Source organism: Oxyura jamaicensis, chromosome 6 (genome assembly GCF_011077185.1).
Source record: "Oxyura jamaicensis isolate SHBP4307 breed ruddy duck chromosome 6, BPBGC_Ojam_1.0, whole genome shotgun sequence".
NCBI lineage: Eukaryota > Metazoa > Chordata > Aves > Anseriformes > Anatidae > Oxyura > Oxyura jamaicensis.
Window position 1 is genome coordinate 24,891,352 of NC_048898.1, and position 26,746 is coordinate 24,918,097.

Genomic DNA, 26,746 nt, shown 5'->3' on the forward strand with positions numbered 1-26,746 from the left:
GAAAAAAAAAAAAAAAAAAAAAAAAAAAAAAAAACACGTTCCTGAATCCCCATACACCTTCTCCAAACCTTTGTAAGGGGAATTCCAACAGCAAACTACCTCCTTGCTCACTAAGAATCAAGCTTCTTCTAGCTGTCCCTGTCAGACACACACAAACCTTCTCAGCATTGAGTACACAGAAGTCGTCAAGGGTATGAGGTTTGCATGCTCCATGGAACCTGCCTGCTCCTGCCAGGATAGCTGAATGACAAGAGGTAAAATGAACCTTCCTCACGCTCATCGCCCCAGCTCCCTGCAAAGCACAGTATTCACTTTCTCTTTGCTATCAATATTGAAGATACAAGCTGATTAATTGTGAGCTTTATTGCTCCTGTTCTGCATTGTCCATTTCTTATCTGGTAGATTAGAGAAATCAGAAGAAAAGGTCACTTCCAAGCAAGCTATTGTGTTTTTGTGTAAAGAGTAGTCAGTATTTGGTGTCAATTTAAATAGGCATTTTTACAGCACATCATGTACAGTTGTTTCATCACATCCTTCAAGAGACACCAAAAAGACACATCCGGCTCTTTCTACAGTAATAATAAACATTGAATATTTGCCTGTGCAATTCCCAAGGCACAGATACAGAAATATGGTACCTGGATTTGAAGACCTCAGAGCTCAAGCTAGTATAAACTGGAGTAGCTTTGGTTTACTCAAGCTCAGACTCAAATACATTTTTTGTGACTAGATGAGTATATAACCCTCTGAAAAGACAAGTACATCTTTACACATCCTTGCAAAAGGAAGAGTATGTGCAGTGGGGAAAAAAATAAGAACATTAAGAGTGTTTTGCTTTCTGTTCATGAGCTGATAACTACAGTATTTTTTCTTTCTTCTTGCATATCAAGTCTAGCCTGTTTGCATTTATTACACAGCCAGAACAAATGGATACATCCCATAATTCAGTTTACTTTTTAAAAAAAAATAAAAATAAAAAATAAAAAAAATCTAATTTACACAAACAGATACAGTCTGGGAAACACAGATGTAAAAGTTCATTTTTTAATCTACAGAAGAATGACAAACTGCACTTAAACATTACATGTCTATAAAGCAGCATGAACATTGTGCACCTGTTATTTACAGTATATTGATAATATATGTCAGCGTTAATATTCATAACATTGATTTACATGCTGTTTCATGAAGAAAATGGATTGGTGTTCTTTTTGATTTACTTGATAGCACTCCTACATTTCACAACTGGCTGCAACAGGGAACACATTTTTAATATTCTTAATAAATTTGCATTCTCATTAGTGCTGAATGTTTTTATCAATACAGGCCAGGCAATGAGGAGCATATCACTAAATCCTCAGCCAAATCTGATCCTTCAAAATATCACAGTATGACTCCTCATACTGTCAAGGCACAACTTATTTGCCATTGATTAAATAAAGATAGAAGTTAGGTCACAAAATGCAAGAGCTATCCTGGCCCTCATGCTTCAGGGAAGGTAAGAATATGGCAAAATCCAGTAAGATTTTAACATCCTACTAACTGAGGATCAATTAAAGCATCTGCTGTTTGCTGTTTCTTAAATAAGTCTGTTTTTTTGTTTGTTTGTTTGTTTCTCCCTCTCTCCAGTTTTATTGGAACTCTTTTTGACAGCAGACAAGACATCCCAGAGAACTATGACAACTAACTGGAAGAGTTGACCATGATAGAAATTTTTATTGTAAATCACCAGAATAAAATAAGCATACACGTGAAAATCTGATAGCTATAGAAGCTACAAAGTCCCTAGGGAGTGTGATGGTTGAACAGTCCCATCAACCAAGAAAAAGGTTGCACTCAGCTCCACGTTCAGTTAGTGCTTGAAATCCATGTTCTAAGCCTGCTTCCAGCAGAAACAGATCTCCTGCTGTGATATAAAAAAAATTATATTTCTTCATACAAAAACCGCTGAGAATGTAGATATGTTCCTTTCCCTATAAATGCTCTCCAGCATCTAAACACAGAACATCCAGTGGTTCACATGTTTCCAGGAGCAAAAATGAAAATAAAATAAAAAGACGAGGAAGTGTTATTGTTACAATTTCACTAAATACCTGTGGGAGATAATACAGCAGCATTTATCAAGCTCTGATATTCAGTTAAGGAAAATGACTCAGTCACACTGAGCAACCAAAGTATCACATTTATAGATAAAAGCATTTCGAATAATCCTTTTTGCATTCCCCTTTCCCACAGAACTGCTGGTTAAAATGTACTTAATGACTTCCCCTCCCCCCCCTTTGTCAGTTCATCTCTCACGTGGATTTGCTTCTCTTATCTACTCCATCTAAAAGTCCCTAATCTGCTGTTGCAGAGCACAATATGTCACTAAACCACAGGTTATGACCTTACTAATGCAGCTCAGCAGGTAGAAAAATGTGTGTGAACAGCCCATCTGCAAAACAGAAGTAAGGAACCAGCATACAATGTGCAGCAGGACAATACAGCAACAGACATTTACTGGAAATTCCCCTCAAGGGAGGAAAATACCGCCAAATTTTGGAGTCTCCTGCTGTAAGGACTTTCTAGTAAAGAGGAAGAAAATCTTCACAAACATGTCAACAGTACTGAAGATGACATGGATAACCATAGCTCTGATCTGAAAAGAGGGTGTTCTTACAGACATAGCAAGGAGCCAGAAAATTTCATACAGAAACAAAAATGCATGAGGCTTCAAAACATCTATATTATTTAGAAATACTTTTTTGATGTAAATGTACAGTCAAAATAAGGAAAATTTTCAAATAAGATTCACAATAAAGTTATCAGGCATCACTGGCTAATATTGCAAGGCTGTATCCAGAAAGGCTCTTCAGTCTTTACCTCTCTCCCTAAAACTCCTATCCCTATAGCAGCTGTAAGAGGAAATAACTCATTTCTGTTACTCCATTGCTCCTTTTGATGATCTGACATACTAACACAAACCTATTTCCATCAACAAGCATTTTCACCATATCACTTCCCTGCATGATGATGACTGCAAGATTACTCATCACACAATACTGATGGTACTTAGACTTCAAGTCTACCTTTGCCCAGTATCTTGTCTTCTGAAGTGGCTAATAGTAGAAGAGAACAGAAACACAATTAGGACACAGCTGTAATTCTTTAAATGCATATTGCTTACACTTCCTTGAGCAAGAGATGTCATCTTACACTCAACTCCCAGTGAATTCCTTATTTTATTAAATAGTACTATGGAAGAAATGAAAGCTACTCTTATACCTAGAAGTGGAGATGCTCTAAGGATTTTTTTTATTATTATTATTTCTTCTTATTATTATTATTATTTAATCTTGGAAATATCCAGTTTCTCTTCTTGAAGGGACAGAAGTGGAGGATAACGTGTTGGTGGTGTCAGAAGTAGGTGATTAGTAAACTGATAGCCTAAAAGACTGAGGCTCAAGGGTAATAAAGAATTCCATGACAAATCTAGAAACAGAGCCCTGGAGTTCTGAGACATTTTATCTAATATTTATCACCATGTGATCTTCAAAATATTGAAGACACTAGTTAGCTAAATCCATCCAAAATTCACTTCTCTCAAAAAGTAACTTTTATTATCCCCTACTTTACATATGGAAAATTAAAACTAGATCTATGTGATGCATGAGTTTTTTCCAGAGTTCTTGAGATTGCTTTACAGCACACATACAGAAGCTTCCTTACTGCAGAAACTAAAAACTGCGGAGTACAGGCTGGAAGTTATCAGCAGGCCTGAACTGGGAGATGAGAGTTCAAGTACAGCATCCAAGTATAGAAGCAACATCAGTAACTACCAGAATAGAACAACAGATATCTGTTTAGACATAAATGTTCTCAAGCCAAGCAAACCCTACATCTTCCTACATACTGACTGAAAAGCAAAGTTTAATTACTGTTACATTTACAGGAAATTAGTAATTTCTAACCAAATACAGAGCTATAAGAAAAGAAAGAGGTGAATGGCAACATTCATTTTTTGTCAGCCTGTCAAGGTCCTGTGGGAAGGAGTCCTGTACATCTCTTCAGAGTATCATATTTATACAAAAAAAAAAAATAATAATAATAATAAAAAAAAAAAATCAGTCCTTCCCTACAACTGTCTGCAGTCATGGATACCATAGTGATTATTCTGACATTTTTATTTACTGGAAACATAAGCTTATCTTATTCCGGCAATAAAAACATCCTCTCCTAACTCTCACTGCTTAATCCTCTTTGCGATCTGATAGATATGCAAGACAGGAAGAGAAATAAACCCAGTACACTCAGTTAATTGCTCAGTGACAGATAATCTTTTCTCCTCCCTGTTTTCTTTCTCTTCTATAGAAAAATAAATAAATAAATCACCTCAACTAAAACAGTGGAAAAAGTATGCCAAGATGATAACATAATTAAAGTCAGGTCCAGACTGATACAAAATTTAATTTACCATATATAGAATCAGCAGTTCACTTGACACCTAAAGCTTGGTGAGCTTCTGAACCTTAGTACTTTAGAAGATGGTTTAGAATCTATTTATTTCCTTTTACTGTATTTTGTCCCTTTGTGTCTGTCACCAGTAGTGTCTTAATTCATTGTTCGTTTCAGAAGGGCGATCTCCATCCATTAGTACTGCAGCCAGCTGTGGTTAAACTGGCTGAAAAATTGCAAAGAAATGTCATCCTAGTAGGTAGCAGTGTGTTTATGAAGACAGATTCATATCTTGTAGGCAATGGCATAGTTGTGTTATAGATGGTTACAGTCCCATCAGTCACAAAACTGCTTAAATCACCCAACTACACCTTCCACTGACAGATGTGCTTATAACCAGCTATAGCACAAATGACTCGTGCCTGTGACATGATTCTAAATCACCCCTCATCATTCATCAACCTTTTGAGAATGCACTCTGCACAGGAGGCAACAATGGTATTTCTTTGTCATGTTCTCAAGGCAGAGATTCCTCTTCAGTTGTGGGTACCTGCAGAATTACCTGTCTTTCTCCTCTATCCTTCAAAAACAAAACTCTTCACATCAGAAATCAAACCAGACACAAGATCATGATTTCTTTCATCCCCTAGCATCAAACCTAGAGGCAAGAAATAAACTGAAGCATAAGATATGTTTCTTCCCTTCACTCAAATGCATTTTTGTATCTTTTTGAAACAAGAAAGGAGATGTAAATTAACATGTCACTTAAGTAGCCAGGAGGTGCGACAGCTAATAACCTCCCTGTCAGGTACAATAAGTAATAAGATATGCCCATTTTGTCATTTCCTTCCATCACAGAAAGAACAGAGAAGCTGTCATGGGATCTTGAGAGGCATATTTATTAGAGATCCAAACACATGCCTGCATGGTGAACAGGGATCTAACAGCAGAGCCAGACTTGGGATGGAGCACAGTATAACCAACTGGGACTGAAGTAAGGCAACGGGAACAAGGTAAGAGAATGAAGTACACTGGTGACAGAGAAGTCATGAACACCAAAGGGCCAATCACGTATAATAGCGGAGCACTGCAAAGATACATATGTTCATTTTAGCTGTGCTGGTTCTCCTCTAATATCTTCTAGTCAAAAACATTAGCCCTGGGATTCTGGGTGGTTGTCCATGCAGCTGTAACCAAGTCTTGACAAGTGAGATGTGCAAAGTGAAACTAGAGCTGACAGGTTCAAAACAAGCCAAGTGTTTGGTTTCTCAAATCTATGGTACTCTTTGCTTCAAGATGTCAAGGGTATTAATATCAAAACACTCTAGAAGATACTAAGGAAGTTAGTTTATATCTAGTAAAGTTTTACATTTGTGAATATTCTTTCTTGAAACCACTGAGAAATGAAACATTTTATATATGAGTAAAAACCCCTAACCTACTAAAAGCAAAAGATTTTTCAGACTCAGACGGACCTTAAACTGAAGGGTAAGGAAGGACCCTACATGTCAACCCTAAGAATGAAGGCTGGGAGAATATTATAAGGAAGTGTCACATATGAAGCTCCTGTTCATATAGTCTCTCCTAGACTACTTTTTGGCAATAGGATACTGGATAAGAGGAAACAATATACCTTTACTGATGTTATGCCACATTCTAACATTAGGACAGTCCGAAGTATAGACTAGCGCACAACACTCACCAGATCTAGGCCTGGTATACCACCAAAGTCCCAGATTCTGGTACAACCTTCCAGTGATATCCACGGTCCCTTCTGTCTTTTAATAAAGGTAAAATTCAGACTCCACAGAAATTCTGGAACAGGCAACAGCATAAACTCACCAGCACAATTTTGTGCCCAAGTTCACACACCTCAATAAGAGGTGTTTTCTCCTCTCCGATATGGCTATACTATATTTAGTCCTAAATTAGTATCTCAACTCAATCCTGTATTGCATCACAAGTAGTTCTTGAGCACTGACAGCAACATGGAAGGAGGTTTCTCCACATGGTGAAACACCGTGCCTTTCTCAATGACTAATAGAACAGATGGAGATTTTTTCAGGGAGAAACAAGTGAGGTTAGTAAGAGGAAATAAAAATAACAGATTTTGCATTTATGAATATTATTTCTTGAAGCCACTGTGGAATCAATCTAACCCAAAGTCCCTTTAGAAAAATTCTGCAAAAGCGACAGTCCTGAGAGATCCTGGGTTGAGCTCCTCAATGTGCATATCCTAAAAAGGGTAGTAGAGACAATAAGACCATTTTTGATCTCAAGCCCTAGCAGTGATGTATATGAAATGGAAAGATTAAACTATCCCAAAAGTAAGATGAGAAACTATTTATCCAACAACACAAAATGCTAATAATTTTGTGTGTTCCTATCACTAGAATGAAAATTCATGAAGTTTTGATATTTCTTTAGTTTGGAGGTGGTTTCACCCTCCTTTTAAAAAAAAAAAGAAAAAAAAATCCTTTTTAAATTTATTTAGGGCAGAGAGAAACAATACACTTTTCTTCTACAGGCTAGTGTGGTAGAGCACTACCCTGAGTTTACAATACACTCCAGGACACAACCTTCCTGTGTCATTCTCTTAAATCCCTACTCATTTCCTTGGACAGAAAGGTTATTTTTTATAGTTCTGACACAAAATTCTTCCTGGGAGCTGAAAATCCTTTCCTAAACAAGTTTATCAAAACAAGTTCAATCTCACATGAAGTTTTAGGTTTTTGTTTGTTTGTTTTAAATATAGTTTTCTTGTATTAATACAAGGTCTGTCCACCTCCATCAAACCTGCAAACAAAGCCCTAGTCTGCCCACCAAAGCTTTGTAGATGAAAGGATGAGAAAACTCCCCTTTCATCCATTACAACTCCTGATGCTACCACTAAAGACATATGAAGTAAACACCCCTTAGATCCATTTCTGAGATTTATAAAAAAAAAAAAAAAAAAAAAAAAAAAAAAAAAAGTACTACCTGCTCTCCGTGAAGCCAAATATGTATGCATGATATGCTTTTGAAATCAAAAGTAACAAGGCATCCCCTATAAATTACTACAGCAGATATCACCACATGAGTGGAAATCCATTATCTGGTACTAAAACTATGAGTTCTGAACAAACAGACCTAGAATACTCATTTGAGCAAACTTTAAATGCAAATATTCAAATATTCCCCCCAGTCTTAGCAGCACTGACTTTTCATAACTATCATTTGGGCAGTAGACAGCCATGAGATTCTTCATTATAAACAAGGACCTGAGGCTGTTGAGTTCTAAAAATAAACCGGTTGGTTGATTTGATTCTGAATAAGACAGAAAAGGGGAAATCGAATGACAGCAGATTCATGAAGTGTTATCTAGCTGAAACAAAACAATCAAGACTTCAGCCTCTTCATCCTTGAGTACAAAAGAATAGAAACAAGAGAGATGGGTAAGCTACAAACCTTCCAGCATATTTAAAAAAAATAAAATTAAATTCAATAAAAGAATTGTATCAGGATGTTCCTATTTAAGTAAGGTGGTAATTATTAGCTCTAATTATCTTCATACCTCCAAAGAGAGCTTTCTGTGATGCTTCCCAGGTTGTAGTCATACAGCTTTGTCAGAATTAGAATCACCTGAAGGCAAAAGAAGAAATCATGGTTAGTCTCAAACAATTACAATCTTATAGAACTGAAATGACCCCAGGGAGGATTTAGGATTCTTTTAATGGGTGCTTAACATAATTGAATGTATTCTTAAAAGCATTTGCCTAAACCGACATGGGAAGTATTTGCAGAGGTCTATCTTGAGCCAGTCAGACCTTTTCCTGCTCAGCTGCTCTCCATTTGCCAACAAGTTCTTCCCTTAACTCTAGGACGAAGAATGCATGGGAAGGAGCTAACATGCTAGACATACAGTTTTAGGATACTAGATAAGATCTGCTTTGTGGTAGGTTACTTTCTGCTCAGTTTCACAAGCACTAAAACTGCTGATCTTTTTCACAGCTGCAGTGCAAGGATAACCCACTAGCCTGTGTTCAGCCAAATTTTCCATTTGTGGCAGATGGTTAAACGAAAAACAAACAAACAAAAACAAACAACAACAACAACAACAAAAAAAAACTGGCAGATGATCACCCACTGTGACCTGGGAGACTTACACTGGATATCAGCAAAGAATATCCATGAAGAAAATTTTTCAACACTGGGATAGGCTACCCAGAACACCTGTGGAACCCTCCATTGTTGGAGGTTCTCAAGACCTGACCAGATAAAATCAGATAAAATCAGGGTCGACCTTATCTATAGCTGGTGATAACTCTGTTTTGAGCAGGAGGTTGAACTAGGGACCTCCAAATGTTTCCAATAACCAATGTTTCTATGACTTCAGTGAGAGGTTTTAGACTTAGCCAGAATGGAAACGTTTCCACATTTAGTTTTATTGGCTCTTTTGATAAACAGCTCTTCCTCCTGTCAAAACAGACACTTCTAGAATAAAATTACCTTGCCAGGGGAGGAGGGAAATTTTATCAAAAAGAATTTCCAGCAAAATATTTCAGCCTGCTCTTTTGTTAACGCTAAAAAAATATATATATATATATAATAATAACTGACATTCAAGATGACAAGCTCCTTTAACAAGACTTACATTTGGGACAAACTATGAGACCATTATTATTGCTACTAATTTATTTTGTATTTCTCCCTACCAGATCACCATACATCTCCTCCTCCCTATCCCATTAAGACTGCAATAAATTGAAGAGGCACAACACTTCTCATCTGACAAAAAACCCTGATCTATATACCTCTACATTATCATCTTCAACCTTGGTTCCTAAGAAATGAGGTTTGCAGATATGCACCCTTCAATTCCCTTGATAACTTTCACTTTGATCAGCTAGTTTCTAACAATTTGGCAGATAAGCCAAGGACTGGAGGAAATTCAGTCCCTATAAGCTCTGTGGAAGCTAACACCGGTATGGCTGAGGAATATCCAAGTCACTGCTTGCACTGAGAGAAAGGAACTGAACTTTCCATCACCGTTTTCCAAAGGAAAAAGCCATCCTGCCTCCTACACACAAATAGCCCTGAACCAGCCACAGCAGCAACAGAATCTTTTCCGATATGCTCAGCATATAAGGACCAAAAAAAGTGTGGTATGTGGGAGCTGAGGACATAAGTAAGTATATAGCTATTGAAAAAGGAAGCACAGGGAACAGGCTATATACATTTAAGAGACAGATTTATTCATTTCTACAACACAACTTAAATTCCTTATAGCACAAACAGGGTCTGTCCAAAACATTTGTGATCTGAATGAGCACAAGTCACATACATCTAATGGAAAAAATGGGAGAAGCACTTGAAAAAACAGCAGTTGACTAGAATCAATTATCTTCTAATATCCTCTGGAAGAAAAGAAGCCTTCCTTCCTACCTGCTCACTCTCATTTTAATCTCTTCTCTCTCATCTTCCTTTACATTCACTTACTAATTTACATCCAAAATGAGAGCCTCATGTTGCTATTCACAAAAGACTGGTCAGAAACTCAAGCAGTTAAAGTGCAAACCCCACAAGGCAGAAGACAAGGGCAGGCACCCCAGCTTTGTAGCTTGATGACATTGGATAAATGGTTGCAGAGATAAATGGAGACCATTGAAGAGCATCCCCATGGAGATACCTGATGTCCAGGGCTTCCCCACACCACTGCTGCCCTGTGGGGACACCTCGTAGTCCCTCAGGAGCCACCAGCCTGCTCTGCCCCTCACCAAATATGCACGTTGGCTACCTCTTCAAAGAGGTACCCTGCTGGCTGGAGGGAGGCTAGATGGCACTGAGGTCTGGCCAGGGCAGCACAGAGGGCAGCCCTGAGGCTCCCTGAGCTGAGTCCATGGACCTGCCCTAGGACTCCCTGCAACTACAGGCAGAGCTCAGTCCTGAGCTCTTGTGTGACTCCTGGTCTGTCTCCAGGCCTAATTTCCTCAGTGCCTCCCTCACATGGCTCCCCACTACAGCAAGATGCCCCCAGACCCCTCCATATGCCCTGACCACCAACCATGGATCCCAGCATGACACCCCAGTAACAGCCACCCTGCAGCAAACTGGAAAATGATTGATAGTCATGTCCCCCTAAAACAGCCTCAAGATAACTCCTGCCCTAGCCAGGGACCCCAAGGACAACTGCTATGACAGAGAGCAGTTCATATCATTTGTAATCACATGCACACACACTGCTCCTTATGCCTGCTGACCCCCAAGGGCACTCTGACACGGATACCCCCCTCCCCCCCTATCTCCCAAAACCACACTGACCTCAGTGCCATCTAGCCTCCCTCCAGCCAGCAGGGTACCTCTTTGAAGAGGTAGCCAACGTGCATATTTTTAGCCCCCCAATGGCAGAGCAGCAGTGGGCACATATGCTTTGCAAACAAATTAAGGCTTTATACGTGCTAAAATTTCTATCTCCTCTTTTCTAGGAACGTTAATTGGTGACAGCCAGGCAGCTGTGTGTCTGGGTCCAAATCATGTCACTACTATCCCTAACCCCTTTGAACATGTCTTTAAATCCCCTACTTAGCAAGTGAATGAAACTTAAGAGGGCAAAGGGGAAACAGAAGAGAAAGGAGGTGTGAGCACATGAGAGTATGTAAAGCCTTTCTAAATGACTGCTCTTCTGATGAAAGATAACAGTAAAATCAGTAACAAGGTTCAGCACCAGCTTGTGTAGAGACCTTCCATATGATGTGGGAGCTGCACATACTTTCAGCTTCCAGCCTCCCTTGATCTGCAAAGCAGCTGGACAGTTGCAGGAAAGCTGCTTATATCTTTTTCCAAGCCTTGTTATCTTTTCTTGGCACTCTCCTCCTCTACTTACCAGAGGAACTAGAGACATAAGTGACTAATAAATATTCCCCTAACAAATATTTTGACATCTGATAGTTTTAGAGGTAGACCAGAAAACAGCAGGCATAGAAACTAGGAAGAGTAAATAAGAAACATAGTAGGATTTTCCCACATTCTTTGCCTTGAGCTGACAAGGCGAAAGTCATAGAAAGATCTCATGAAACCAACTTCCCCCATCTGTAAAACCTAGGAATTAGTCAGGCCTCATTTTGTAGATTACTAAAATTAACAATGTGCAACTGCTAGAAGTAAACAATTATTTTTCACAAGTTACTCATATTTTGACTTCTCTCTCCCCGTCCCAACTTTGAGGAGAGATCACAAATCCAGGTAAGTGGTGGCACCACTGTCCCTGAGGTTTTTCAAGGAAAGGTTTGACATGGCGCTTAGGGACAAGGCTTATTGGGTGATAGTGTCAGTAGGGTGATGGTTGGACCAAATGATCCTGAAGGTCTCTTCCAACCTTAATGATTCTATGATTCCACATTTCTACAAAAGAAAACTCCATTGAGAACTTTAATTTCCTCATTTAAAAAAGAAATTGTAATTGACACCCTAAAAAGAATGACATGACAAAAGTAAACAAAACTGCCAATGAGAATTTTTCACCTGCAGAGAGCTGAAATGTCTTGGTTTTGAACTTTGAACTAATGTGGAGAAAGTTGTATTTCTTTTTTATTATTGTTTTTGGTACATCTAAATTCTTCTACAAACAGAGGTATTCTAGGACCCATTAAAATATGCATGTTTGTTGCAGCATAGACCTTTAAAATCTAAAGTAACATTGTTATATCCAGGCTTCTGAGTAAAATTATGATAAAATCTCTAACATTTAATATTTCAAAGCTATTATTTGTATTTGACAACACATTGTAGCATATACATGAACCAGTTTGTTGGGTAATAGCTAAGATATCTGCACATGGCGTATATACTTATTGCTAGAACATAGAAAGGCTTCCCTACAGGAAAATTTCCCATTTTCCTGAGCTTCTGTCTTTTATAATGGGTCAGGAGCTGATACAAGCATTTAAAGCAATCCTTATTTTCAACAATCTCTGTGTGTCATTTACTCTGGTTCAAATACTAGTAATAGATCTGCTCAAAGATATGCGTACAAAACAAACAAGTCATTGGGCAGCAAATTAGTTATTTCTGCCTTGAGTTCAGTATTCCCTTTTCCCCTTCATAATGTTATTTGAATAACCTAATTCAAGGCCATGATTTTGGTTATGTTTACTCTTTCAGAAAATGTATTTCTCCTTTGCTGTTCTCATTTCTTTGTTATTTAGCCTGCAAAGGTTACCTCATGTTTAAGATCATTTCTTTCTTTCCTTTCTTCACCACCCTCCCCCTCCTCTGTGGCTGTCACTATGTAGTACTGAGAAACCTAATGAACAGAGACATGCATATTATGTTGTTCTAAATGTCAGAATACGGCTGTGAAGGAACACAGTAAAGAAATGAAAAATAGTCTCGCCTTTTTTTATTTTCTCCTTTTCTTCTTCCCCCGGGACTGTATTTTTCCCCCTTCTTTATCGCTTACCAATCAATACAACCCAACAAGGGCAAGAAGAAAACAACAAGCAAATTAGAGACAATAAAAAAAAAAAAGTTGAAAATCCAGTCTCATGCCAGTTTTCGTCTGAATACAGATGGCTCTTCCTATTCCAGAGAAATGCAAGACCTACTTCAAATGCTGTTCCTACTGAAGAACATAGGTTTTTCTGCCATAACAGGTATGGAAGTGGAGAGAAAAGTCTCCATCACTTTGTGTTAAATAGCAGAATATCTTGGCTCTATTGCATGCTTGGTGAGCACACTCACCATGGTATAGCCCTAAAAATGCTTATTTGAATTACTTATATAAAGTGGAAAAGCCCCAGAAGAAAAAAAGACAGAAGGAGTGGTGAGTTAGCACACTCACCTGAGAAACAACAGACTGACAGAAGAGGTATTTAAACCTGTTTTACGTATCTCCCAGAGGAAACCAGCTCCCAGTAGCTATTCTAGGAAAGTTAGGCTGTTCATACCTTGCAAGACATAATGTTTTAATTTAAGCTAAAATCTTTTCAGTTTGTTAAGAACTCCTGACCCTTGATTGCCTTTTAAGACTGTAAAGGCCTACCTATAAGTTTAAGATGAAAATCAGTGAGTGGATCAAAAATACTGCTCTTTGAAGAGTCCAGTTCAGGCCCATGACACATCTCTGCAACTTTGGGAGAAGATGTAGGGTAAATATAGCTTCATTTTTCTCAAACCTATCTTAGCTCATATTCATCTCATATACACCATCTCACTCCACCCTTCCTTTTTTACCAACCCACTTTTAGTACTAGGTTAAATCTTTATCTTGATTTTGTTTTCATCTGCTACACAAATGCATCTAGAAAGGCTAGATGGTACTGCACAGGGTACTGACCAAAGTTCATCCTTTACTTCAGCACTAGTTCCAAATGTAATGCAAGGATTACCTTTAACCTGACTTTTTCTCCCTAGGCCAAAAAATATTTAGTCTCATTAAAAATAGTGCTGAACTAGCTGGACAGCACGGTGATGAGTGAGTCTGCACAAAGGTGATCAGGTTCATAGCACAACAGGAAGGAAGCAACAGATGCTGTCTGTGGCCATATAACTAAGTCATGGATCTATGTTTTGCACTATTCACTATGGCAAATTTAGTCCTAGGAACACTATGTGAACATGATGTTAAAACACGGCTGTACTTATTTAAGTTAGACTAAACATGGATGCAGACCAGAAAAATCATTGTGCTTAATGTCTAATGATCATTATTAAAGACTCACCATGCAAAATGATCTGTCTGGTATTCCAGCTCATTCTCTTTTACACCAACAGTGCTCTTATCTTGGATACATTTTATCAGCTGTATTCTCATCACCACCCCCAGGTCTTCTCTGCAAATGCTTTCCACTTGACACAGTACAACATGGTACTAAATTCAAACAACTTTTACAGCTCCACAGTGATAGAGATTTTTCAAACAGAAGAATGCAGTCAAATTTTTAAAGTTGTTCACTATAACTTCCTGGGGTCTGATTTTTACAATGCTACCTCTAGATTGACCTTAAACTGTGCCGGAAGGATTGGTCCTATAGGATTTAAATGCTCATGTCAAAAATCACAACAGGCCATTTCTTATGGGGGCAAAAACAACACCTCTCCTTTAATGTTTCAGACATCCATGCTCTGTATGTATATTTGCATCTGTTTCAGTTGAGAGTGTATCTGTCCCAGGTTAAGTCACAGAACTGAAAAACATTTAGTCCAACAATTGCCCATTTTTCTGACTGGTGCACCATCAGCTCTCAGCATTATTTGTGTATATACTGCTCCTTTCTCAAGTCTTCATTGGAATCATTTGAAAACAATAAATTTGGTAAGTGATTTTTAATACGCAACTGCAAAACACGACAGATTCCTGAATCAGTTTGAGCAGCTCTGATTTCTGCTACAGTCTGCTTCTTCTGCAACTAGTAAATGAAGTGATCGGATATATTTGTGATCATCAGCTTTCAGGCTGCTGTTCTTTTCTGTCTTCTTGACCAGCACCACAGTTGAGTAGTTTTGTTGTTTTTATTTCTTTTTCTTGTGTGTGTACGTGCACTTTTTTTTTTCCCTTCAAGCAACAGCCTTAGGATTATCAATTTCCAGCATGGAATAACTGTAGATGGTCTGCATGAACATTAATTCTGTACCAGAACTAATAACCTGATAGAGACTATGTTTTGCCCATAATGTATACCAGAGATATTGCGTCCTCCTTAGCTCTGCCTTCTGCTTCTAGTTTCAGTCATATACAAGCTACACGGTCTACCCCATAGCTTGATCCTTGTTCTCTCCTATTGTAAAACCTCTTAATCTCCTCAGTCTTAACCCTCTCCAGCACTCTTCACCCATGCAAGGAGCACATAACATGTCCAGAGTTTCTGGGACGCCAAATAGTGCTGGTGCAGTTTGCTTGCTCTATTTGTCTGGACTATAAAAGTTTTGGTATAGGAACTGTCCCACACAGCACAAGCAGACCTCAATATTTTTTTAAATGAGATACTGTAATACATATAACTGTGTAAAAATGACAGTGCTGTAGCTACCCCTTAACAAGATGAGGTAACACAATGACTTTTAATGGGGAATTTTTTTTTAAAAAAAAAAAAAAAAAAAAAAAAAACTGTCTTGATTGTGGTTGGATAAGTATACTTAAATGTACAGTGATCCATGAAACCTTTATTAAACTCTAGAGATCCTTTCCATCACCTGCTTTGCAGGAACATAAGTCAATAAGAAAGAAGCACTAAATTAAGTTTTCACAAGCTTGTTGGCCTGCTATAATTAAGCAGAAAGATAAAGGACTTGAAGCTTTCTTCTGCATTATCTGTTAATAACCCATATTTTTCTGGCTAGGCTGTAGTGTACGAAGGTATGCAGCATTTAATGCAAGACTGCAAATAATTGAACTATCTTTTTCCTTCTTCCTCTACCTCCCTGCTTCAACATAGAACTTTACAGTTGGGAAAAAGAAGGAAGCCACCAAAAACACAAGAATATTCTCAATGAACTCTTTGGAGTGTCAGCTGTGTAAGGAATTTTCTCAAAGAAATTCACAAGCAAGTCTGAATAATTCATGAATAAGTATTTTACAGGCTGCTCATGAATAAAGAGATTCTAGAGAACTCATTATTTGGGACAAATTATCAGTACAAATCTTGTTCTTCATATTATTAAGCAATTATTTTATTATTATTATTATTTTTTTTTTTTTTTTTTTTTACCTGTTAGCAAGTATCAGGGTCTGTGAAAACTAGGCCAGTTCCAAGAACTAGGGAGATGTGAATACCTGGTGATTTGCTTTTCACATGGACTGCAAATTAGCAGGCAAAGGAAGATAGGAAAAACATGATGACAGAGAAGGACAACCACATGATTATGCACCTTGACTATTGACTCCTGATTTCACCACATTCTTTGTTATAAATAATCTGTAAAGAAAAAAAAAAAAATAATAAAAAAGGACCAAAAAAAAATAGTCTGATGTTGCCCACAACCATATCTGTGACAGGAGCTGATAACATAAGTTTGAAGGAAAAAAAAAAAAAAAAAAGAAGAAAAAAAAAATTTGGCCTTGCAGAGGATGACGCTTCACCTTATTAACTTTCAGCAATCAGCAGATTACACTCTTCCTAATTCAAAAGCCATGGTGACTATTGTGCGTAATAATAAAAAAAATCACTTAAAGCCAGCAAGGATGATCAAAAATGTGGAATGGCTTTTTGTTGTTTTTTAATGAGAATTTTCTCAAACTGAATCTGAGAAGGAGACAAAGAAGGAGATATGAAAGACAGCTGTAAAGTCATGAATGTCCTGAACTGTTTTCTTTTACTTTTTTTCAGTTCACAAGACCTAGGACAGCAAAAGGAACTAGGGGGTTCAGAATACTAAATGTAAATGAGTTGGGAAACTTCTTCACATTTTATGTTGTGGATACTTCCCACTAGATCAGGTTGCCCAGGGCCCCATCCAACCTGGCCTTGAACACCTCCAGCTGTTCCACCACAGCTACTCTGGGCAGCCTGTTCCAGTGTCTCACCACCCTCCAAGTAAAGAACTTCCTCCTAACATAATCTAAGTCTCCCCTCTTTTAGTTTAAAACAATTCCCCCTTGTTGCATCACCTTGTTATTCATAGTTTCCTTTATTAGTCTTGTATAACTCAATCAGTAGAGCATGATATATGGTCGTTTCTATTATACTCATCTTAGAGGGGTCTCTGTCATGCTGACAGCTTTTAGAGGAGACTATGATACATGTTACAATAAAGAGAAGTAAAAATGAAGCATCTCTTTCAAAAATCTTTTAAAGACAGCTATGGTCTTCATGGTTGTCATTTGGATGAAATTATAATGGTCTAAAAATAATTTAAGAAAAATATTTTAATAATAATTTAAAAGACTAAAAAAATAATTTTAAATTAAAAATAAAAATAATTTTAAAAATATTAAAAATGTGCTGAATAACTGATGCTGGTAATGGAGATTTAATTCCCCACTTTGAGTCTTTGCCCCAACATTGAAATCCATTTTGACAAATTCCTGTTTCATTCAATAAGATTCTTTTTCTTGAAAATATATCTGATCATCTCCACATGTGATTAACAGACTAAAAAAATAAGTGCGTTAATGAAAAGGAGCTAAAAATTGAGGGAATAAACTGCAGTAGGAGCAAAAGCAGAGATGTTTAGGTTCCCAGTAAACGTAGTAATAGATTTTCTTCCAGTGTCAGAAGGAGACAAAGAAGAGGGAAAAGAGGACAAAAACAAGGGAAAGAAGCTACCTGTCATCTTGAAATGTTTTAATACAAAGGAAAATAGTTAAGAAAGATGCAAGGTTTCATTTCAGAAGACAAAAGTCTGTACGAAGAGAATCGATTACACACTAATTGCATTGATGTTTAAAAACCTTTGGCATGAGTGCTCTGTGCATGTTTCAAGAGAGAAACACAATCTTCTGTTTATTCATTTTACTGAATACTCACATAGACCTTTGGGGAATTATTTCTGAATTAAGAACGGAGCAGGGTGAAGCCCTAAACCACTTGGAAGGAAATTTCTTCTCTTACACCTTATTATATTCACTGTCAGTCATCAGCTCTTGCTTAAATATGCAGTTCCTGACAGTGATTTAGAGCGGACATCCAGCAATGGTGAAAGGGTCAATTGAATAAAAGCACTAAGCTGTTCAGTGCCTGGCCTGCTCTTGAGCTTGCTATTGAAAGACTCCGAGCCATTCAGGATGTTCTGGGCTTTGCCAAGGGACAAAGATTTTAAGTGCTGAGAAGCCATTCCTGAAGCACACATTTGGAAAGCCTGCATCTACAAATGAAAACTTACTTCTCAGGAGTTTCTTAAAGACTTGAACTTATGTGAAAACTAGTGCTTGAGCATAGCCACAGGCAGTTAAAAGAGAACAGCATATAGCAGTCTCAGAAACAGAGGAAATGTGTGAGAAGAGACTTTATGAAAACATACTATGAAAACATACCACCATTGGGATCCTACTTTCCCAGCTTTATTTATGGTTGTGTCTTCCTGGTTAAGACAGGAGTTTCTGAAGGATTCAGAAATATCTATAAACTCCAAACACACTGTATTTCTCAAACCACTAATCAAAACCTCCACTTGAACATAATTCACCCAAATCTGAGGAAAGAATGAAATGGAAAGATATTAAAAAAAAGGTAACAAAGTAGAGAAAGGTCTTTCCTTAGGAAAGAAACTGTGTTCTGGTAGAAGACTGGGGGATGAGGGGATACAAGAAGAAAAGTAGGATTAACGTGGTATGTACACTATACCCAGATTGCTTGTTTAGGAGTTCACTACATCATATAAAAATGAAACATTAGTATGCAATGAATAATTTATTTAATGCTATTTTTGTTTAAACAAATCACTTTCATGAAAGCAATGTGTATTCAAGCAATAAATCACCGTTTAGCACTCTGTCACAAGCAAAAGATACTACTTGACAGAATTATTGAATGATGTTGTATAGCCACAAGGCAACTACACAGAGATAAGGATGATGCTCTTGAATAGACTTCTTCCCTCTTACCCCAGGGAAGAAAGTGAATCTTTAAAGTAAAACTTTCATCCTGGGGCAACAGGGGTAGTGAGACTTATGACCATAAATGCATTTCATCTTTAGGTCCCAGAAGTGCCTGAAAACATTAATTGATCACTCCTAACAACAGTTCTGTCATGTAAGTTGGTTTTATTATACATATCAAGCATGCAGTGTTTAAGAGTTATGGAAGGCAGGAAGGGAATACTTAGTTTGATGAACTTCTGGGCTCTTCATTGTTGATATCATTCTACCTTTCCTCTACTGCACAGGGAGATGGACTTAATAACGTTCTGATCTGCTCTAGCTTTAAATTACAGCTTCCACCTTGCCTAGCTCTAACAGCACAGGAGTCAGATCCAAGCTTACAAACACACGCACTCCCTGCCCCATAATCCTAGTTTCTCCATCAACACAGTTGGGAATGTATACTGCTTCTGCTGATCTTCAGTCAGTGATGAACAGTATAATAATAGACACAAATAGTGTTTCCCAGAAACAGAGAAAAAAAGCTTTGTGCAACAGGGACACTTTTTATTTGTTAGTCTTATTATACTGTGTTGGGGATATCCTGCAAACACTGTTCTGTCATTTCCTATGCATCTTACACTAAAATGACAGCAAAATGCATCACCCCTGTGCCGGTTTTGGTTTGCTCTAGGACAAATATGGGAGGTCTTGTCTCCTTATGGCAACCCTTTGTTAAAGGAGTTAAATTAGAATTTAATGTGTCTCAGACCTAAGATTCAGAAGCCACCTTATGAGCTCTCCGGCTGCCAACATTCATTTGGTCATGTTACTCCTCAATAATGCTAAAAAGAAAAGCTGTGTTCTCAGCTTATCCTAAATCAGCAGAAATCTCAGGGTCAAATTCAGCATGTTTTAGCTTGTGTTAATCACATGAGCAACAAAATAAAGAATTTAGTGCACTGGTTTTGCCATAATAAAACTGAAACAAACCATTCAGCTTGCACCCACTGGTCATCACCATCAAACAAGTGTGAAAAATAAGAATAACATACGATTTTACAGTATCGATGAGCAGAGTCATCATTTGCTTTAAAATGGGACAAGGTAGAATGTAAGGACAACTAAACTTAATTAGCTGGCTTTCTTCAGTTCATTAATGAAAATCTGATGACCCCAAAACTCCAGAGTATTGAGCCCAGTCTTAAAAAAAAAAAAAAAAAAAAAAAAAAAAAAAAAAAAAAAAAGAGAGAGAGAGACAATTCAGCCATTACCAAGTCTTTTTGGGGGTGTGAGATTTTCCTGATTATACAAAGTTCTTCAGTTCCTTACATTCTTTCACCCACTCTAGCTGCAACAAAATATGCCAGCAGCAGCTGTATGTAATAAGCTGGAAGGCATCTTGAGACCAATTGTAATGCAAAGGTCATATTTTCCAAGCTGTTTATGGACAGTAATTTGTAAGGTTGTAATGTCACATGTTGTCAATAATTCATGGTGGGAAATTGCAACAGTTAATAGGTCATCAATTCTTCACTTTTATACCTTATCTCTTTCTCCCCAAAGAGCTGTTAAAACATGTTTCATTTTAGCATATTCCTTGAACCTCAGACTCAAAGGTTTTATTTGTTTATGGAAAGAAACTTAGGATGGTAAGATGTAAGTAATCCCTTAACAGGCACCCAGGGATGATAACAGATATAAAGTGAACATTTCAGACTTGGGATATAAATTCCTGTTAAATGTCTATTCTCACTGGGGTTCTGCTCTGTATTCTATAGAACAGGTTGATGCTATCTGAATGAAAACTGTTGTATTTCAGCACAGAGAGGAGAATTTACTCAAAAACAACTTATTCAAGGAAACGAGATGTATTCAAATAACGACTCCTCATTTCCAGTTCTTTTAGAAAAAAAAAAAAAAAAAAAAAAAAGAGCATAATTGAAACGTGAATTATTGGTTTTTTTCTTTTTATATTCAGATATGGACACATCCTGATTAGTAAAACTTCCTCCATACGAAATTGTCAGGTCATCCTCTTACTCCTGTTCTTAAAGCACAACCCACACACACAAAGCTGAAGAATAAAACAGGATTGAAATAAAATAAAATAAAATAAAATAGTACCAGGTGGGACAGAAAGCCTGTCACTGATCCTCTAAGTCAGAAAAAAAAAAATCAGCTGTACAAGAGCTAATGAGTTGTGACCAACATGAGCTACAGATTCACCACTGACTGAAGTGTGAAGACAGCTGTTTGTATTAAACCACTCCCTGTATGAAAAGCATATGCAATATTTACCTCCACAGCATTCAAAGCACATTCAGCTCCATTCCCATGACTTTTAGACAGAGCCAGTAATTCCATCTTTGACCAGGACATACTGTTATAACTCCTGTATAAGCAAAGATGTGTTAACATCAAATATCTTCAAGGAACGTATTAGACCTGAGATACTTTCTGAGTATGCTTGGTAAACTCAGTATACTTTCTGAGTACGCTAAGATACCTGGTAAAAATGAGTCCTCTCAAGATTGAAAAAAAATAAATAAATCAAGTTTTAAATTAAAATAAATAAATAAAGAAAGAAAGAATTAAAAAGCCCATGCTGCCCTCTATAAGCCTCCCTCCCCTTTACATACTAGTCTCATATTTCTCTTGCTGTATTTTTTAAACATCCTAGAGAGGATGATGGGGAGAGCGCAACAAGATCAGGAAGAGGTAGAGGTTTTCCATCAAGGAATGAGGGACAGGAACTGCACTCATTGTAGACCTTGAGCAAGGTAAGGAAGGAAGAGGGGGTAAGGAGGAAGGGGAAGGGTAAAAACATCCAAGAAACAATCAAGACTGTAATTACAAGACATTCTGACCTGGGATCCTTCCTATCTGTCAGGATGAGAACTTCTCATCTTTTCTCATCTCACCTTTTCCCAGCATACATTTTATTAGGAAGCCAACTCAAAAGTAGCATCTTACAAACCAATATGCAACAATTCAAATCTTATTAACCCATTAAGTTGTGTGACTTGATCTTATTATCTCAAGGATAATAAACCTAAGCTGCCTTATGCCAATATCAAGGCTTTGGAAGAAAGTGTAGGAGAGGCATGGTAGTCCCAAGTGACCGATTACCTTTGTCTCCATTTCTCCTCCTTCTCAATTAATGTTAAGTGGGATGCAGTGGGAGATATTCTCACAGTCTCAGGCATTCTCATACACACACACAGTTTCAAGTTTGGGATGTGGGGATGTCTTTTTGGAGTGGAAAACCAAATCAGTTCCTGACTTCTTTTCAGCAGAGGGCAAAACCAATAAATAAAGTCTGCTGGGTAGAATCCTGTTTCCATAACTACAATACTGAAACCACTGATTTTTATTTTTTATTTTTTAAATGACAACTGATTAGTGCTGTCTTCCAGGTGGAAGAATGATGATTAAAAAATATTGTGGAATCGGATGTCCTTTTGGAGATGAAAAACAGCATTGGTTTAGTCATTCCCATTAGTGAGATTGTCTCTGTTCCTAAAAAAAAAAAAAAAAAAAAAAAAAAAAAGGGGAATACATGAACTCCTTTGTCTCTCTCTCCATCACTTTCTTCAACTCCCTTAGCCGTGCTTTGAACCAAACCTCCATATCTTACACTAAGTAAAAATTAATACAAGTACAGGGAGGATTTTCCTATAGGATATTATCTTGATATTAGAACTAGCCTACACATCTAAATCTCTGTGTTTTGGCATAGCCCTTATTAAGGTTGTTAAGACCAGAAAACAGCATTAACTGCCACTTTCAAAATTCTTATAATTTAAGAAGAATTACTCTTGGTGCTTATCAACAAAATTAACCACCCTGTCAGAATGGTGTGGCATTGTCAAGTGGCCAGTTCCTCTCAGCACACTGCAGAAAAACGAATTGTTTTATCAGCTGAACCAATGCAACACTGAAAGCTAGAGGAAAAAGAACATGTTTTGAACTCTTCTGAGAATTTCAGAATTCTTTCGGTTGTCCTTCCACAGGATGTTAACAACATACGAGCTCCTACCTACAAATCCAGAAGCATTGATTTCCAAGCTCTTGGGATAAGATTCATCCCTTAGAAGTCTGATGAGGAATCCAAACACTTGAAGCTCTGGCAAGTTGCAGAGAACCTGGGAACACTAGAGAATCAATTTAGAGATTTCATTTCAAAAGTTCTCAGTGGCTTGAAAATTATTTCTTCACTTTCAGACACTCCTTTGGTACAAAAGGAGCACTTTAATTCCAAGTGTAAACCTGTGGTCAGGTAAGTCTCTCTCTCCCACTTTTCTGATTTTCCAGCTTTTCACTCCCCAATTTTTTTTCTATTCACTATTTAGCTTATTCACTTAACTTCATTAAATCTCATCCTATAGCAACCAATCTGACCTTGACCTTAACTAAGATAGTATTTCAGAGAGAGGAATTTTGGCCCAAAGCTAGACATGGCTTCCACTTCCTAACTACAAATCATTACCCACCCACCCTCTGCCCTCACCAACACCTACCCCCCAGATAAAATGGATTCATTTATTATAACAGAGAATCCTTCTGAACCATTTCTAACAAACTTGCAGCCATGTCACCACTTCACTGACCTATCTACTAAACTAATTTAACTTACACTTACAGTCAGCCATTTATCAAGGCACAGGTATGGAATGAAACTTTATATTCCATTCCCTTTGACTTATGTTTTACATTTGACATGTGTGCCTCCAGGGAAGCACATACCATTTTTCCCACCATCTCTTCTGCTTGCTCAACACCTGTTCTCAGGGAGAATGATATTTCTGTATTTTTGCCTTTGAGCTACCTAACCAAGTGAATAAATAGGTCTTACAGAAGAAAAATATTCTCATCATGTCACCTACCACCTTTATCCTCAAGCGGCCTGTTCCATAAAGCCCAGTAGGGAAAGTAAGTTATTAGCCTTTACCCTTGCCTTGTTGTTAATCAAGTAGCTCAGTGTTGTACCATAAGCACCACTAGCAGTACATATTCCCCAAAGAGATTAAAGAGGTAGGAAATGGTATCTATACTATAGGTTTCCAGTGGAGCAGTGGTAATTTCCCCCAGCTGGGGTTATCGTTCAGGGAAGGCAAGACATGCTGAGAAATTTCTACAGTTGGGGTAATACACTCCAAGGGCCAGATCTTTACCCAGTGGAAAGCAACAGAACATCATGAATTATTGCCTACAATTTCCTTCATTTAAAGATTTGCCTTACTAAGAAAGTAACACAACAGGGAAAGCCCCAGTGAAAAGGATGATGTAACCGAGGTGCTGCACTCTTCCAACCCACAAACTGCACTAAACACAGGAGACCCAAAAGAAACTCAGAAGCTGCAGCAGGCTCAGTTTTTCAAGGGATTTTTTTTTTTTTTTTTTTTTTTAATTCTTCACTGCAGAGGAATCTCGAAGAATACATTTGAAGGCTACCCACACAACAGAAACAGAATAATCCTATTAATACTGAACTTGACAAAATGAAAATCTCCCCACCAAAATAATGAAAGCTACATCCTATTTTGCAAAGAACAATACTGATGCTATTCACAACATGCTCACAGAAAACATTTCTGATACTGGGAGATGATGGGGGATGTAGGAAGTAATACTATATATACCTTCACTGTAAAAAGCTCCCTCAATTTTATCACAGATTTTGTAATATCTGTTGTGCCAAAAAGAATTGTCTGACACTACAGCAGGGGTTTAAGTGCAATTTTCTGAAATAAAAAAAATAAAAATAAAAATAAAAAAAAAGCTTGATTTCCCATTTGTGTTAAAAAAGATAGAAAATATTACTTCAAAAAGCTCATAAAGCAGAGACAAATAAATATACTTCTATTTGGAAAAAGTTTTGTGAACCTAAAAGATTTCATTATGATTTTCTTTCCAATAGCGAAGATGCAATATTAAGTTATAGTTTTACCAGACAGCAGCCTCTCCTTTTCATAGGGTAGGTTACAGCCAGTATGAAAGGTTTTCCACCCTCCAGATTTACTTGTGACAATCCAAAATAAAATTCAGCTCTGTGTAATATAAGCTTTCTACCATTTAAAGGGGATCACCAGAACATAAATGCATCTAAAAATTAAAGACTACTCAGTTGTAACTGTGATTGACATGTCGTTAAACCAGTAATATCTTCCCATAAAAACTGTCTTATCTTTATTTCTCTAAACCAATTTCTTCAATAGAAAAAAAAAAAAAAAAAAAAAAGTAGTTTTAACATTTTAGCAGATGATTAAAGCAATATCAAGCCAAAAGAGAAAGTGTCACATTTCCCAAAGAATATTCTCAGCTCCTTTGGCTTTAATTTCCTCCTGAGAGGAAACACATTATTTAATGCTAGCTCCACATTAAAAATTTCTAACAAAGTTTGGAAAGGCGCAGGAAATATCAGCACAAAATGAACCAGAACATTTTCCTTGAAAAGAAACAGATGAAGGAGCAATAACTCTGGTTCACTGATACTGATCTCAATAGGAAAAGGCAGACACCCTGGAGTCAAACAGAGCCAAAGAGTTTTTTTTTTTTTTTTTTTTTTTTTTTTTTCCCCTCTTCCAGTTTTCCCTTTTACTTTCTACCTCTGTATGTAGAAAACAAAGTGATTGCTCATGTCAAACTAGTAAAGTGACAAGAACCTTTTGTCTGACCGAAACAGATAGAAAGGTATGAACTGAATGCAACACTTGCTATCAGCTGCATGGAGCTCAGCTCGGCCCAGCCAGACACAGCAGCACTGGAAATGCTGGATGGTGCAAATGACAGCTCGATGCCACTGCACCTGGGAAGCCCTAACATCTCCCACAGCACCTCAACACACTGCCCCCTCCCCAAAGGATGAATTATTCCCTGCTAGCACTGCACCATGTAGATGTTTGTCTTTGTACCAATTAAATACAAAGCACTAAAACACCAGAATCACTCATGGGTTATGAGTTACAAGAGCTGAAGCTGCTTGAGAAAATGATTTTATTTCTTTGTTGGGAGCACTTGTGTAAAAAAGCAGGGGGGCGGGGGGGGGGGGGGGGGGCAGAGCAGCTCCTGGAAGAACAGCACTGGTTGTTTAGGGGATAATCTGTCTTTTCCATCTGTCTTTTCCAGCCCCACTCTGTTCACTATCCTTGGACCTCTGAAAAAATGCACTGCCACAGAGTGATCAGTCCCACTGAGACCATCTGCACCAAAGGATCTAGTGGAAAAGGCCACTATGTAAATAAAGCACAACTGACTTTCATTGCAGCTTAGGTAAATGGGGAAAATCATGGTCATAATTTCCACACCCAATTACCCAGCTTGCACAGGCAATTACAGTAATTCCATGCACGAATTAGACATGGCACTATATGAGCATGTTTACACAGTGATCTGCATTTTCAATTATTATGTTTTTAATCTTGCCCTAAAGCTTTTAGTGGCTGATATTGAAAGACAGGTAGACAGAAAGGGCAGTAGAACTTTTTTTTTTTTTTTTCTTCATGGAGATGCATGGTTAATACCTAAAGATACTACACTTTTTTACTGGGTTTAAAAAAAATAAAAAAAATAATAATAAAAAAATCACCTATTTCTCTTTTGATTTCTGAGGACTCAAGTCCTGATTTCTGCCTTGAAGTATTTTGCTATCAATGCACCACTTTTTTCAGTAGGTCCTAGCTTTATGATTCTAGGTACTTTACATTAAAACATGAGAAAACTATTGCTTCTGATCTAAGCTGATTAATACAGTACCTCCTTCAATATGTAAAAACAATTCACACTAAAGATTTCAGAGTTATGTTTTTTTGTTGC

General features: G+C 37.5%; 1 protein-coding gene across 2 annotated transcripts in view; it reads right to left on the bottom strand.

Moving 5' to 3' along the window:
* The window catches only part of SORCS1 (sortilin related VPS10 domain containing receptor 1), a 292,547-nt gene that overhangs the window by 193,807 nt on the left and 71,994 nt on the right, over nt 1–26,746 (bottom strand). For both annotated transcript variants that reach the window (XM_035330764.1, XM_035330765.1), the window contains exon 2: nt 7,988–8,055. In XM_035330764.1, coding sequence (XP_035186655.1) covers nt 7,988–8,055 — 68 coding nt within the window. The remainder of the gene's footprint in view (nt 1–7,987; nt 8,056–26,746) is intronic.